The sequence below is a fragment of the Sphaerodactylus townsendi genome, linkage group LG05 (genome assembly GCF_021028975.2).
Source record: "Sphaerodactylus townsendi isolate TG3544 linkage group LG05, MPM_Stown_v2.3, whole genome shotgun sequence".
Lineage (NCBI taxonomy): Eukaryota > Metazoa > Chordata > Lepidosauria > Squamata > Sphaerodactylidae > Sphaerodactylus > Sphaerodactylus townsendi.
Window position 1 is genome coordinate 125,986,277 of NC_059429.1, and position 16,973 is coordinate 126,003,249.

The following is a 16,973-nucleotide window of genomic DNA, read 5'->3' on the forward strand; positions in this document are numbered from 1 at the left end:
GCTGGGTGACCTAGAGAGAGTCACAGCTCTCTCAGCCCCACTTACTTGTGTCAGGGAGGAGGTGATAGTGAGCTGCTTTGAGACTCCTTACAGTAAGGAAAAGTGAGGGTATAAAAACCAACTCTTCTGCTGCTGTTCCATTTCTCTAGTCAAAAACTGCTTGGTCACCTGGGCAGTAGAGTGGACAAATATTCATGGAGGAACCAGGAGAAAAAGTTCTGGTCATCCGAAGGACCCAGGCCTGTGGGAAAGTCATGTTTTTATACACTATCGGGACCTAGATGGAATGAAGGAGACCAGACAGCATTGTTGTTTGGGGACCTCTGGACAGTGGTGGGATCCAAAAATTTTAGTAACAGGTTCCCATGGTGGTGGGATTCAAATTGTGGCGTAGCGCCAATGGGGCTGGGCGGGGCATTCCGGGGGCATGGCCAGGCATTCCGGGGGTAGGGCATTCCTGGGGCTGTGGCAAGGACGCAGCCACTGCGCCAGTCCTTGGACGGGAAACGAATGCACGCAGGCGCAGGCTGCCACGCACGCCGGTGCACCTCCTGCTAGACTGCTTCAAGTTCTGCGTGCTACTGCTGAGAGGAGGGGCGTAACTAAGGCAAAAATCACATGGCAAAATCACCAATTAGTAACCCCCTCTCGGCACACACAAATAATTAGTAACCTACTCTCGGGAACCTGTGAGAACCTGCTGGATCCCACCTCTGCCTCTGGAAATGCTTAGTAGTCCTGTTTAAGCTCTGACAGGGAAAAAGGCAGGCACACCATGGATACAGGGGGAAGACTGGCATGATATGGGCACCTGTCTTTTTCCCTAACTGGGCTCCAAAGCATTTTTAGGGGAAGAAAGTTAACCATCATCATCCTTCCTCAGGGTCCAGTCCTATCCTATGGCAGCTCTTTGAGGCAAAATGGCTTCCCAGTCCATCGTAGCTTCCCAACATTAGGGCCCTTTCTGCACAAATCCCCCCAAATGTTTCTAAAACGTTTTCAATCCCCTCCCCCTTTATGTCCGCACTCACCCCTCTAGGCTGCCATTTTGTGATTTTTTTTTCCCTTTTCTTTTCAGTTCATCATGTGGGGTTGATGTTTCGGTTCTTCACGGCAGAAGGCTGCAGTTCTCTGTGGCTTGTACACAACCTCCTTTGAACATTAGCTCCCCCAAACTGGAAAAACTCTGCTCAGGTGCTCCAAAATGCTCCGAAAACAGGGGCGAGATCACAAAATGGTGCCCGTGATGAAGTACCAGGAAGGCAGAGAGGAATGGGGAAAGTCTTAAACGGACCACGTAGGCCCGTGGTGGCGAACCTTTGGCACTCCAGATGTTATGGACTACAATTCCCATCAGCCCCTGCCAGCATGGCCAATTGGCCATGCTGGCAGGGGCTGACAATCCACTGTATCCTGGAGATATAAGAACCACTCCTACCTAACGTCAAACCAAGTAATGAAGCTGTTTTAAAAACATCTTAGCCAGAGAATCATTTTAAATGGGGATTTATTTAAAACATTTTGAGGCTTCAAATAAAACTTTTGGGGGTGAAAACAATGTGGAACTCCACAGTGGAAATATTTTATTTCCTGCCTCAAAACGGTTTAAAGTGTCTGCGTGGAAAGGGCCAACGTGTCATTTGGTAGATCTGTGTTCGAGTCCAGTAGCATCTTAGAGACCAGCAAGTGTAACCTCTATCTGTGGGTTCTGTGGGGCAGAACTTGGAATGAGTTTGCAACAACAAATTTTAAAAACAAAATGGTTTACTTTCTTAACATATAACATATAACATCAACATTTAACATCACACTTCAAGGTCCTGTTCAGGTTGCATTTTCAAGTCCTTATATTTTAAGGTGACCAGATTTTAACATTGGTAAAGTGGGACACCATTGACCGGGGGGGGGGGAGGTTCTTGATAAAAATTTGGTCTATATCAGGGGTCTTCAAACTATGGCCCTCCAGATGTCCATGGACTACAATTCCCATCAGCCCCTGCCAGCATGGCCAAGTGGTAGGGCTCATTGGAATTGTAGTCTATGAACATCTGGAGGCCCAGAACTGAAGATCCCTAATCTATATGGAGAAAACATAGGCTTGCCATAAACTTGAACACCCTTGGATGCACATAATGCACACAAAGATCAAATCAAACCTGCATCCTTTCTAGCAACTAAAATGACCAAGCTGAAGCTATTGACTTTGGCCATATCATGAAAAGCGAGACTCAGTGGAAAAGACAATAATACTAGGAAGGCAGGAAGGCAACAGGAAAAGAAAGACCCAGCATGAAAAAGGAAGAAGAAGAAGAGTTTGGATTTATATCCCCCTTTCTCTCCTATAGGAGACTCAAAGGGGCTTAAAATCTCTTTACCCTTCCCCTCACAACAAACACCCTGTGAGGTGGGTGGGGCTGAGAGGAACTCCGAAAAGCTGTGAGCTAGCCCAGGTCACCCAGCTGGCATGAGCTTCCAGAAAGGAGTGGGCCAATCTGATTATGGTGCCTCCCAATCCCAGACACAAAAGATGGTCGAGCAGGAATTAAACATCACTGACAGATTCGAATCCACAGGATAACACCAACTCTAGCCCCTATCCAATGTTATCCATCAGAGTGGCAGGGCCTGAAGATGATTTACCCATAACCCTCCAAGTGTCTGTACACATTCTTGGAATAACTAGATCATTTCAGGTTCTTTTCCTGCTTCCCAAGAAGGGCTTTGGGTTCCTAGACTATTCTTCAACTCTCAAGGAAAATGGAGGAAGAGGAGGTGGAAGAAAGAGAGTTGGTTATTATGTCCCATTTTTCTCTATCTTGAAAAGGTCTCTAAGTGGCTTACAAACCTCTTTCCTTTCCTCTCCCCACAACAGGCACCTTGTGAGGTAGGTGGGGCTTAGAGAGTCTGGAAAGAACTGCAACTGGCCCAAGGTCACCCAGCAGGCTTCATGTGGAGGAGTGGGGAAACAAATCCAGTTCACTATACTGGAGTCCACAGTTCTTAACCACTACACCACACCGTCTCCAAAAGACTAGGTGATATTACAGAAATATTGATACAGCAGAAAACTAGGAGAAATATTATATTCTCTCAAGGAGAAATATTATATTCTCTTGGTCTTTTCTGCTGGGCCACCTTTGTTTCCACGGAACTTCCTCTAAGATGGGGAAACTTTTTGGAAAGGGGCTCCCCTCTCTTTCGCTGTCTGGAAGGATGCCGTCCATTTCTACCTTCTCTTTTGGATCAGGAGCCAGCTGGGACTGCCTTTCACTTTGCAGGGAACTTGACAGCGTGTGTTGCTGTTGTGGGAATGGCTCAGCCAAGGGGAGAGGGGGAAGGAAAAAAGAGGTGGATCCACAGCCAAATGGTTGAGCCGTCTTTTTTTAATCAGCTTCCAAGAGGAAATTGGGGAGTTTTTGTCACATACCCCCTTCCCAGATAAGAGCAGTGAGGGAGATCTGAACCTGGCTGGTTATTTTTTTTCCAAAAGGGGCAGGTGCTAAGGGTTCCTTTCCTCAGCAAATCTGTTCAGCTGCAGCTGAATTCCTTCCAACTTTCCCCAGACTTTGAAAGCTGAAGGCCGCAGGAGGCAAAGGGGAAGCGTCTCCCTGCCCTCCAAGGGGCTTGCAGGTGCTGCCCAGAGGAGTGCAAAAGGGGCCACTCCCCTCCAAAAAAATGCTGCCCTTCCCCGCCCTTCTCACAGCACTTCTTCTCTTACCCTTCAATTCAGAGGCAGAGCCTTTCACGTATCGCTATCCTGGGAACGGCTCAGCCATGGAGCTAGGGAAGGGAAAAAGGGGTGGATCTGCAGCTAAACGGTTGAGCTGAGCCGTCTTTCGTTTTTCTTTTTGCCACAGACCCCCTTCCCAGATAAGAGCAGTGAGGGAGATCTGAACCCGGCTGTTTTTTTTTTTTAAGGGGCAGGTGCTAGGGGTTCCTTTCCTCGGCAAATCCATTCAGCTGCAAACAGCCTTCCAATTCCTTCCAACTTTCCCCAGACTTTGCAAGCGGAAGGCCCCGGGAGGCCGAGGGGAAGCATCTCCCTGCCCTCCAAGGGGTTTGCAGATGCCGCCCAGAAGAGTGTGAAGGGGCTGCGTTCCCCCCACAATGTTACTTCCTTCTCCCGGCGCCTCTTTCCTTGCCTTTCCAGCTGCCTCTTTACTAGGCTGGGATGGGCAGCAGCAGAGGCGAGTCCTTGCTGGTGAGAGAGAGAATTGAGAGAGAGCTGCCCTGGGAGCCAGAACAAACGGGGAGGCTTGCATGGCTGAGAAGGGGAGGAGCAAGCCAGCCATCCAGGCGGCCGTGAAGCGCCGCAGGAAGAGGAGGCAAGGAGCATGGAGACTGCAATGGTGGGAGTCAATTTAACAACCCGTTCGCCAAACAAAGAAAATTAGCTAGCGGTTCCCTTCCAAAGTCGTCCGTCCATCTGTGCCCCCCACCCTCCAACTTTGCGCCCCGCCGCCAGACCTACCCAGGCTAGCAAGAGACAGCCGAGGAGAGCCGGGGAAAGAGCATAGGGCGGGAAACGGGAGCACACCAGAAGGCAGTGCGGCAGCCTTTGCAAGAAATCGGGACTTTTTAAAGAGGCGGCGGGAGGCGGGAGAAATTATTGGAAATCGGGACCGTCCCGCCCAAAACGGGACCGATGGTCACCTTATTATATTTACAGTCTACTGATAATGCCAAGTCCAATTCTTCTTTGCAAGTGGGTTGGCTCTTGAAGACTCCAAGGACTTGACGAACAGGATTCAACATGATGAAGGTTTCCAGGAGAACTCTCACCCATTACAAGCATAAAAAACCCTGGAACAATAAACTCCAACATTTACAACATAGCCAAATTAAACAACTACCTTCCCAGTAGTTCCCAACAACACTGCAGTTACCTTAACAAGGTGTTAAGAGGGCTTATACAAACCAAGGTCCGAGTCTGGTAGCCTTGTCTCCTCCAAACTACATGAGCTCTGCAGCCTCTTGCTGCTTTGAGTCTCCAACTCTTTCTGGCTCAACCCATTCTGAGCATGGGGGTTACACAAGGTTTACAGGGTATAAGCTTTCAAGAGTCAAAGATCTTTTCACCTAACACCGAAGGAAGTTTCGACTCTCGAAAGTTCATCCCCCGCAAAATCTTGTGGGCCTGTATGGTGCTACCGGACTTGAATCTAGCTGCTGTATTGCAGACCTCCTAAACCCTGGCACATCTGTGTTTGCGGACAAGCACTTGCCTCATTCCCCCAGATGTGAGATGTACACCTCAGTGTTATAATAAGCAAAGTGCCCCAGTTTCTTCCTGCTAGCCGACACTTGTTGTGGCACAGTGTGAGGCTCCCAGGACAGATTGCTGTCTGAGCTGTCAAGCAGCAACCCAACCTGTAGCCAAGAGGGCTTAAATCTCATCGGGTTCGGCGGGACTTGCCCATACTTCACCGTCTGCTTGCTGGGGGCTAAGAAAAGAGGGATTCGTAACTCACCTTCCCTCCCACCTCACCTGCTTCGCCGGTTATCTGTCTTCCCCTTTACTGCCGGTGCCAGATATATTTGGCATAGCGGGAGGGCACACTCCGGAACGAGAGCCCGGGCCAATTAAACTTACATCACTGGTGACATTTTATAATCATTAGAGGGTGGAGATATTTCACCTGGGATGGAGCTGTCTGGAACAGAAAATGACAGCGGTTACTCACCGCTCCTGCCTATTGGCTCTGGACAGTCAGTGAAACCTTTAAGGACAGAAGGAACATCTCGGCTAACAAGGCCATTTTTCCTTTGTTGTTTCACTCTGAAATGCCAGGCCTTTGAAGAAGGGGGCTCCTTCCCTTGCTCCATGCGCTTGTAGCAGCGTCGAGGGGCGCAGGAGGGAAACGGTTTGCCTTTTGTTTGTTCCAGCTGTGCAGAGCGTGGCAAAGAATAGAAATGATCTAGATGGATGCTCGCTGGTCAGAAAGAAGAATGAGGAGGGAGGGAGCTCTGCGAGCTCTGCAGCTAAAAATGTACCCAAATGTCAATATTGTGTTGTGAGCTGCCGATTGCCCGTGCCGCCACGGTTCACAGATCTGAACGGGGCAATACGGCCAAACACCAGCAAGCTACATCTCCTCTGTAGCTTAATGACTCCCATAATGCATTTCTGGCACCAGCCTCCTACCTAGTCCTATGTTCAGCCTTTACAGTTAAGGATCCAAATGTAGCTTTCTAGTCATGCATGGGCTGCAGTGGAGCTGAACACACGAACATGTGAAGATGCCTTATATCAGTGGTGGTGAACCTTTTCGAGACCGAGTGCCCAAACTGTAACCCCAAACCCACTTATTTATCGCAAAGGGCCAACACGGCACTTTAACCTGAATGCTGAGGTTTTAGTATAGAAAAAACGGTTGGCTCCAAGGCGCGCATTACTCGGGAGTAAGCTTGGTAATAGTCGGTGGCTTTGCTTTGAAGCAACTGTGCAATGCTCCGAACAGGTGAATCACGACCCTAGGAGGGTTTACTCAGAAGCAAATCCCAGCAGCCACTCTTACTTCCAGGTAAAGGATCACGTTTTCGTTCTTCCCATGAAAATCAGTAGGGTGTAACAGCGCTTAACAGGGTTACCTACACTGCTTCCTCAAAACTAGGTCTTAGGTTTAATGCTAATAATCTCCCTGAAATAATTACACTTTTAGCACATGAAAAACTCTGTGCACGTGTGCCCACAGAGAGGGCTCTGAGTGCCACCTCTGGCACCTGTGCCATAGGTTCGCCACCACTGCCTTATATCATCTGCACTGGCTGCCGCTAGAGTACCAGGTCACGTTTAAAGTGTCGGTTTTGATCTTCAAAACTATTCACGGCCTCGGACCTGCATACCTGAGGGATTGCCTCTCCCCATATTGCCCCATTAGGCCCCTCCGCTCCTCGGAGGAGGACCTATTGGTGATCCCTGGCCCAAAGGCAATCAAGCTGGCCTCTACACGGGCCAGGGCCTTTATGGGCCGTGGCCCCTACCTGGTGGAACAGGCTCCCAAGGGAGATCAGGGCCCTGCGGGACTTGCAGAGTTTCCGCAGGGCCTGGAAGACGGACCTGTTCCACGAGGCATTTGGCCAGCCTGGCTAAGTACATCTGCCACCATTCCATTTGGCCTTCCATGGGTGCAAGGGGAGGGGAGGGAGGGGGAGTCCAACGCCATCTGATATTAATATTTATATGGTTCCTGTTTTAATTATTGGGGTATTGTGCTGGTTTTGTTGTGTTTTAATGCTTTGTTTACTGTGGTTGTTCACCGCCCTGAGCCCTTCGGGAAAGGGCAGTCTATAAATTTAAACAAACAAACAAACAAACAAATACTGTCAGACCTTCGGTGCATCTCCATCGAGATCGGTGTTGTCTATTCAAACTGGCAGTGGTTCCCCAGGGTCACAAATGGAGGTCTTTCACATAACCTACTGAAGATGCCGAGGATTGAACACAGGACCTTCTATATGCCAAGGCAGATGCTCTTCCACTGAGCTGTGGGCCCTCCCTGACCACAAGGTAAACTGAGGCAATCGCCTAGGGCTGTGGTGGCGAACCTTTGGCACTCCAGATGTTATGGACTACAATTCCCATCAGCCCCTGGAGTGCCAAAGGTTCGCCACCACTGGCCTAGGGGCATCCAGCTTTTGAAGGGCACCAAAAAGGCAAGAGAAACTTCTTCAGTTGGCTTGAACTAAAACTCAGCCTTTGGCTTCTGGAATACCCTGTTTCCCCTAATATAAGACATCCCAAAAAAATAAGACATAGTAGAGGTTTTGCTGAAGTGCGAAATATAAGACATCCCCTGAAAGTAAGACATAGCAAAGTTTTTGTTTGGAAGCATGCCCGACGAACAGAACACAGAAAAATAAGACATCCCCTGAAAATAAGACATAGCGCATAGTACAAAGTTCCTCTTCAAAGTTCCTCTACAAGGAGCAGCAGTGGCGTAGTAGGTTAAGAGCAGGTGCATTCTAATCTGGAGGAACCGGGTTTGATTCCCCGCTCTGCCGCCTGAGCTGTGGAGGCTTATCTGGGGAATTCAGATTAGCCTGTGCACGCCCACACACACCAGCTGGGTGACCTTGGGCTAGTCACAGCTTCTCAGAGCTCTCTCAGCCCCACCTACCTCACAGGGTGTTTGTTGTGAGGGGGGAAGGGCAAGGAGATTGTAAGCCCCTTTGAGTCTCCTGCAGTGGAGAAAGGGGGGATATAAATCCAAACTCTTCTTCTTCTTCTACAAAGATACACAGCAAATTTGTGTTGGAAGGCAGGTAGCACGAAACATCAGCTGCATCATCAGACGTGGGATCCAACCAGTTCTCACCACTTCTCTAGAAGTGGTTACTAATTTTTTCTGAGTGCCGAGAAGGGGTTACTAAAGCAACCTCCCTGCCCAATAGGGACTGGAGGTGCGTGTGTGTGGCGGCGCCACTGTTTGAATCCCACCACCATCGGAGCCTGTTATTAACATTTTTGGATCCCACCACTGTGCGACTGGTCACATTCAGCTTGACGGATCACGAGCTGCATGAGTCCGTTCCTCTGCTTTCCTGAGGCGAGTCAGACATCTAGAAACTGAGTTGCAGCTAGTCAGGACACTTGGTCCCCTTTTTTTAGCAGCGGGGCTGGGACCTCGTGCTTTCTGTCGCAGCCACGTCATGACATTTTGTGAGCACACAAATCGGCGCAGTCCCGGTGCTGTCTTACACAGAAGCCACCTCCCTGGGGGTCTACATATGGAAACCTTCCACGGCCGGCCTTGAAAAACATCTCTGCTGAAACCTATTTATGAGCTGCCTGGAAGACTGAAATGGTGGAAAGGCAGGTTATAAATCTCCGAAGTAAATAATAAATGATCCTTATGTGCCTCATTTATTTTTAACTGGGCAATTTGGCGCTTCTGGGTGTACATTTTGGACATTTTTCTTTGCCCCCCCCCCCTAGTTTGAGCAGCCTTAGTCAGCATCCTTCACCCTCCTTTGAGAGGAAAGGGGGTTATTTCGGGGGCCTTTGTCGCTTTTAAACAGTAATTATTTTAATTAGGGTTTGGAAGCCGCCGTGAGCCCTGTGGAACGGCGGAGTATTAATATTTTAATAGAATAAATAAGACATAATCTCTTTGTGAAATAAAATGTGTGTATTGTGACCCTATTGTGGTACATTGGGAATCCTTCTCCTACCATTAGAAGATTGCTGAGAAATACCTTTTACTGCCATAAATTAGACAAGAGCAAACTGCGGGGGAAGCAGCACCTGAAGGAAAGACTCAGTAGTGATTCATCTGCTCAGTGTGTAGAAGTTCCCAGGCTCAATCCTCAGCATCTCCAGCTAAAAGGATCCACTGGTAGGTTCTACGAAAGACCTCCACCGGAGACCCTGCAGAGCCATTGCCAGTCTGAATACTCTCCTTGGTGGACCAATGGTCCGTCATCTTTTCCAGCTCTTTGTCCTCTACCCTGCTGTCAATTGGCACTGCAACATCTATGATCCAAACATGTTGTTTTTCTACCACTGTTACGTCTGGGGTGTTATGTGCCAGGTGTTTGTCTGTCTGTATTCTAAAGTCCTTCATTTTCTGTGGTCTTCTCTGGCTTGTATTGATGATGATGATGATGATGATGATGATGATGATGATGATGATGATGATGATGATGATGATGATGATGATGATGATGATGATGATGATGATGGTAGGTTTCACAGCTGCCAGATCTTTAGCTGGTTGTTGGCCTTCATTACAATTTGAGCCTCACCCAGAGGCCTAGGAAGTTGTAATGTATCTATTATTATTATTATTATTATTATTATTATTATTATTATTATTATTATTATTATTATTATTATTATTAATTTGGTTTGATAGACCGCTCTACCCCGAAAGGGCTCAGAACGGTTTACATCACACAAAACAGGCAATGAATAACAAAGTACAAAAAGACAAATCAAATAATTCAGTTAAAATTCAATGAAATGCAATAAAACCGGTAGCAACAATAAAGGCACCCAACAATTTAATAGATGGCGTCTAGTCCTACCCCCGCGGGAGGGGACCATAAATGCCAGAATTGAAACAGATTATACACCATTCATCAAGAAGGGGTGGTGACACATAAATGACACATAAAAACACCCAAAGAGGTCTACTGGGTCTGACCAGCGATGCCTAGCTGGCATCTTGTTTCCCACATTGGCCAACTGGGCAACCTATAAACAGGGACTGGGACCCAAAGCTTCTTCCTGTTGTTGCTGCCCTCTTTTCACTGGTGTTTAGAAATACTCGAAAACGGTGTTCAGGGTCACTGCTGTTCAGAACCTTTGACAATATACCGAACTTCTACATTATCTATGTATTGATTTCCCATTCTTTTCCTATTTTTTGAATGTAATCTCCTTGCAGGATTCAATGAGTCAGGGCTCAACTCTCATGACCCTTTCTTACATGCCCAAGGTAATTCCGGTCATCACCTTGGGGTCAGGAAGGAATTTTCCTCCAAGCCAGACCTTCCAAGGATCCTGGAGAGCTGGGATTTTTTGGCCTTTTTCTAGGGTCAATGGGGGAGTTGGGTAGAGAACAGGATATGAAGAGGGTTTAACTAGAGAGCCAGGGTGGTGTAGTGGTTAAGAGCAGGTGCACTGTAATCTGGAAAACTGGGTTTGATCCCCTGCTCTGCAATTTGAGCTGTGGAGGCTGGTGAACCAGATTAGTTTGTGCACTCCAGCACATGCCAGCTGGGTGACCTTGGGCTAGTCACAGTTTTCTCAGAACTTTCTCACCCCTACCCAACTCACAGGGTGTTTGTTGTGGGGTGGGAGGGGGGAAAGTAAAGGAGATTGTAAACCCTTTGATTCTCCTTACAGGAGAGAAAGGGGGGGATGTAAATCCAAACTCTTCTTCTTCATTGTGGTCCTTTCCCACTCTATTGCCGTTTCTGCACGGCCACGCTGCAAGGGTCCGTTGGTGTAAACAACGCCGACGCACACCCCCCGGGACCGTTCGCACAGACAGTCCCGGTAGGGGTGGGGAAGATGGCACAGCCTGCGCAGAGGCTGCGCCATCCCCCGAACGCCTTACTGTCCCTCCAGCCTTCCGGCACATTGCACAGGCCAGGGGACACGCCCCCTGCCCTGCGCAACAGCTCTGGTCACAGGGCAGGGGGCGTGTCCCCTGGCCTGTGTGACACGCCGGAAGGCTGGAGGGATGGTAAGGCGTTCGGGAAGGGGGGATGGTGCCTTCCAGCCGCTGCCATTCGCACGGCAGCGGTTGGAAGCCGTTATTTCCAAAAAACCTCGCTCAGGGAGCGAGGTTCGGAAACAGTGGCTTCGCGCCGCTGGAGGGGAGCAAGGGCGGCCTCTCATGCGAACAGCTCCCCAGGGACAGCGTTTTTGCTGTCCCTAGGACGCTGTTTATGGCCCGTGCGGAAAGGGCCTATGTTTCTACGTTTCTAATTGGCTTGGAGCATAAACAAGGAGAGAAGTTATTTTCCCTAAGCAAAATCGCCCCATTCCCAGGAATACCATTTGCCTTGCAGCTATTCATATTTGCCTCCCCTGCAAGGCAAACAGGGACTTGGAATTGAGACGGGAAAGGGATTGAGTATCATTCTGCCTCCCCATAATCAGACTGGAAGCCCCCGATTTTCCCTGACAGCTACGATTTGTTTGGAAAAGACAGCCTCAAGGAAATCTGATGACGGGTTTTCACTCCATGACGGGCAGCTCGGCCTTCACAAAACAATCAGGTGCTCTTTTGCGAGGAAGGGTGAGAAGCCCTGCAAACTCGCGGAAATGCTGGCGACGTTTCCCCAGCCCTTATTTCGAAGCCATGTTCAGGACCTGTCACCAGAAGAGACTGCCATGTATTTATTCCTGCTCTCCACAGATACTCCAAGCTGTCAGATCCGGCCAACTGGCTGAGCATTAATGCCACAAACGGTCAGATCACCACCACCGCTATCCTTGATCGTGAGTCAGCCTACATTAAGAACAACGTCTACGAGGCCACGTTCCTGGCAGCTGACAACGGTAGGCCCACCTTCAGCCGCGGTCGTGCTTCGATAATACTGTAACATGATGCATTAACAGGGATGATGCCCTGACAGAGTTGTCAGTATAAGTTTAAGGGGTGTTTTTTTTTTACCTCCCAGGTTTGCTTCTTGTTGTTTGTTTTGTTTTTTTTAAGACAGAGAAAAACCTCCAGGAGGCTGGGACGGGACGCTGTCGGAATAAATTACCCATGTGTCCAGTTCTGGTCGCCGCATCTCAAAAAGGATATCGAGGAGATAGAAAAAGTGCAGAGAAGGGCAACAAGGATGATTGAGGGACTGGAGCACCTTCCCTATGAGGAGAGGCTGCAGCGTTTGGGACTCTTTAGTTTGGAGAGGAGGCAGCTGAGGGGGGATATGATTGAAATCTATAAAATTATGCATGGGGTAGAAAATGTTGACAGAGAGACATTTTTCTCTCTTTCTCACAATACTAGAACCAGGGGGCATCCATTGAAAATGCTGGGGGAAAGAATTAGGACTAATAAAAGGAAACACTTCTTCACGCAACGTGTGATTGGTGTTTGGAATATGCTGCCACAGGAGGTGGTGATGGCCACTAACCTGGATAGCTTTAAAAGGGGCTTGGACAGATTTATGGAGGAGAAGTCGATTTATGGCTACCAATCTTGATCCTCCTTGATCTGAGATTGCAAATGCCTTAACAGACCAGGTGATCGGGGGCAACAGCCGCAGAAGGCCATTGCTTTCACATCCTACATGTGAGCTCCCCAAGGCACCTGGTGGGCCACTGTGAGTAGCAGAGAGCTGGACTAGATGGACTCTAGTCTGATCCAGCTGGCTTGTTCTTATGTTCTTATGTTCTTATGTGGTACCATCCCAAAATGCGATTAAGGGAAACTAAAGCTGGACGCTGGGAGCTTCTCCACACCGGGTTTATGATGCAGCTCAGCTTCTCAATGGCCTGCGTGGTGTAGTGGTTAAGAGCAGGTGGATTCTAATCTGGAGAACCAGATTGATCCCCCACTTCTCCACCTGAGTGGCAGAGGCTTATCTGGTGAACCGGATGTGTTTCCACACTCCTACGTAGGAGGTTAAGAGCTCATGTATCTGATCTGGAGGAACCGGGTTTGATTCCCAGCTCTGCCACCTGAGCTGTGGAGGCTTATCTGGGGAATTCAGATTGGCCTGTACACTCCCACACATGCCAGCTGGGTGACCTTGGGCTAGTCACAGCTTCTCGGAGCTCTCTCAGCCCCACCTACCTCACAGGGTGTTTGTTGTGAGGGGGGAAGGGCAAGGAGATTGTAAGCCCCTTTGAGTCTCCTGCAGGAGAGAAAGGGGGGATATAAATCCAAACTCTTCTTATTATTATTCTTCTACATTCCTGCTGGGTGACCTTGGGCTAGTCACAGTTCTCTCCAAACTTTCTCAGCCCCACCTACCTCACAAGGTGCCTGTTGCGGGGAGAGGAAGGGAAAGGCAACAAGCTTGTAAGCCACCTTGAGTCTCCTTACATGAGAGAAAGGTGGGGTATAAATCTAAATTCTTCTTCTCTTCTTCTTTTCCCCTCCCCTACAGACAGCATTGTTGGCTGGTTGTGATTGTTCTAGTTTTTCTTCACATTTTCCCTTTGTTTTTTAAAACCACCTTTGAGGTGATCTGAAAAAAAAACACGGGAAACTAGGTGGGGAGAAGGGGAGAATGCTGGATGAATGATACTGTTGGTAAGGGAGGGGGAAACCTGGGCTCATTCCGCACATGCAGAATAATGCACTTTCAAACTGCTTTCAGTGCTCTTCAAAGCTGTGCGGAATGGCAAAATCCACTTGCAAACAGTTGTGAAAATGGTTTGAAAACGCATTATTTTGCGTGTGCGGAAGGGGCCATAGTTAAGAAGCTGAACTGCGTCAAAACTGTATTATAAACTGGCATGGAAGAACCTTAAATGGAAATGCAAATAATTCCATCCCGTTTAGATAGGAAGGGATAGCAGAAAGGGAAGACAGAGAAAGTGAAGTTCTGCTATACGTTCTCATTTTCATTATGATCTCACCGACACACTGGGAACTGTTCCATCAAGAAATCAGAAACAGTCGCCGGGGAAAAAATTACTGGGAAATTCCAAGGCGGGTATTTTGCTGCAGTGAAAACAGAAAGAGATCTTAAAGATCAATAGGTTTCTCGGAGTGTTATTGTGTCTGAAACTGAAAGTCATGAGAAGCACGAAGACCAACATTTCGATCAAGTCAGGCCCTAGATGGCTTTTTGGGATTCATGGTAGGGAATTCCTGGTTTTGGGGATTCCTGGTAGGGAGCACCAGTGGCGTAGTGGCTAAGAGCAGGTGCACTCTGATCTGGAGGAACCAGGTTTGATTCCCCGCTCTGCCGCCTGAGCTGTGGCTTATCTGGGGAATTCAGATTAGCCTATGCACTCCAACACACGCCAGCTGGGTGACCTTGGGCTAGTCACAGCTTCTCGGAGCTCTCTCAGCCCAACCTACCTCACAGGGTGTTTGCTGTGAGGGGGGAAGGGCAAGGAGATTGTAAGCCCCTTTGAATCTCCTATAGGAGAGAAAGGGGGGATATACATCCAAACTCCTCTTCTTCTTCTTCTTCTTCTTCATAGTCAGAGAAACTTTCCACTACTAAGCATAAACGACCACATTTAGAGAATGGCTCGCTCGACAAAGTGAGCTAAAGCTTTGGCCAAGCCCTTTTAGTTAATGAGAACGTCTGTGCATGAATAGAAAGAAGAATGTCCTGAGATCATTCCTGTTTAAGCAAGAAGTAGAATAATGAATGCAGCAGCGGGGGGGGGGGGAGGGGGGTTGCTGTCAAGCCACTGCTGACGTAGGGTGACTCCGAAGTGTTTTCAAGGCCAGAGATGTTCAGAGGTGGTTTGCCATTGCCTGACTCTGTGTCAAGACCCTGGTATTCCTTGGGGGTCTCCCATCCAAATAGTAGACAGGGTTTACCCTGCTTAGCTTCTGTAAAGCATAGCGCTTTAAATATTTTTAATAGTGTGTGTATGGAACAACGCAATGCTCAATGGGTAGTTCATATGCTGTCATTCAATGTAGTTTTGAAACCGGATGAGAAAAATACTTAGTGCCAGAGGCGGGATCCAGCAGGTTCTCACAGGTTCCCGAGAGTAGGTTACTAATTATTTGTGTGTGCCGAGAGGGAGTTACTAATGGGTGATTTTGCCACGTGATTTTTGCCTTAGTTACACCCCTCTTCTCAGCAGTAGCGCGCAGAACTTGAAGCAGTCTAGCAGGAGGTGCACTAGCGTGCGTGGCAGCCTGCGCCTGCGTGCATTCGTTTCCCGCCCAAGGACCGGCGCAGCGGCTGCGTCCTTGCCACAGCCCCACCCCGGAATGCCCGGCCACGCCCCCATCATGCCTCACCCAGCCCCATTGGCGCTACGCCACAGTTTGAATCCCACCACCATGGGAACCTGTTACTAAAATTTTTGGATCCCACCACTGCTTAGTGCCATGTCTGGTGCTCACAGAAAAAAATAGTGGAGATATAATCTCTTTCACTTAGTGCAAATGGATCGCAAGTGGAAGTTAGTTTAAGGCATTTATTAGCCACTTTTCTACCTTACGGCACTGAAGGCGGCTTACTATATAAATAAGGTGATAGTTATAAAACATGTAAAAGACAATAGTTTAGCTGCCAATAAATAAAAACTAAATTAGTCAAATGAGGTCCTAAAGTCTTCAGCGGCCTCTTAAAGATCGACAGTTTAAGGGCTAGGAATGTGCTCAGCAGATGAACTCGTTTGATTGATGGAACGGGAGGTCCTGACTGTTAGTTTAGCGAAAACAAAATAAAGATAGCTAAACCCACAACAGCATATTAAAGAACAAGGAGCAGAAAAAAAATATCCACAGAGACAGAGAAGTCAAACTGTAAAAAGCAAGCTGGAATAGAACAGTCTTTTCCTAGCACTGAAAATATGCCAACAAAGGGATTGAGAAAGGGGTGGGCATTCCAGATCCAGGGGCAGTCACCAAAAAGGCCCTGCACCGCCAAAGTTGGGGACGGCCTGAAGAAGAGTTTGAGATGTTCTCATTACAAACTCAGGGTCTGTACACATTCTTTGCCTCCAGGAACTTGAATTTGTGGACTAGCTTAGAAATTGGCCATTTCCCTGCAGACATTTAAAGAAAAGAAAATCATTTGGGGTCTTTAGCACATTTTCCTCTATTTTCCACTACAGAAAAAGCTCGTCAGAAAACATGTTGGCAGTCCCCTTTTGAAAATAACAAAAGCAAAACAAAACAAATGTTGTTTCATCTTTTGCTTGGATGTTCACTCCTTCTAAGTGGAATCAACATCCTTGGAATCTATGCAAGATAGTTATGTTTTAATTGGGATTTCCCCGCCAAATATATACTTATTTGAATAGCACTCTGGATTTTGGGTGCTGTGTGGTTTCCAGGCTGTATGGCCGTGTTCTAGCAGCATTCTCTCCTGACGTTTCGCCTGCATCTGTGGCTGGCATCTTCAGATGATCCTCTGAAGATGCCAGCCACAGATGCAGGCGAAACGTCAGGAGAGAATGCTGCTAGAACACGGCCATACAGCCCGGAAACCACACAGCACCCCAGTGATTCCGGCCGTGAAAGCCTTCGACAATACACTCTGGATTTTGTTTTGCTGTTTTAGGAAACTGTCTTGCAAAGTAGGTATGTAAATAAAGATGATTTGAGCCCCTGGGTTGAAAAGAAAAACATCTGGGGGTCTATACACTGAGTAAGCTAGAAACACCCCAAGCATTTGACCATAAGATAACTGACGAGGATCGCGGGAAGCCACGGTTAACCCTGCGGCTTTGAATTCTGTGTGTCTGATCAAGGAGGAGAGTCTAGAGGAAGATCTATCCAGGGCCGCCAAACAAAAAAGCAGAATATCAGCACTACTAGACCTTGAGGTTGTGTGTGTTAACGTTACTATTGTGAGAC

The 16,973-nt window shown here is 48.1% G+C and overlaps 1 protein-coding gene across 1 annotated transcript in view; it reads left to right on the forward strand.

Annotated features, from left to right (window-relative positions):
- Window positions 1-16,973, forward strand: part of CDH4 (cadherin 4) — a 1,081,475-nt gene that overhangs the window by 1,036,000 nt on the left and 28,502 nt on the right. The window contains exon 10 of the mRNA XM_048498384.1: window positions 11,874-12,016. Within this exon, the coding sequence (XP_048354341.1) occupies window positions 11,874-12,016 (143 nt within the window). The remainder of the gene's footprint in view (window positions 1-11,873; window positions 12,017-16,973) is intronic.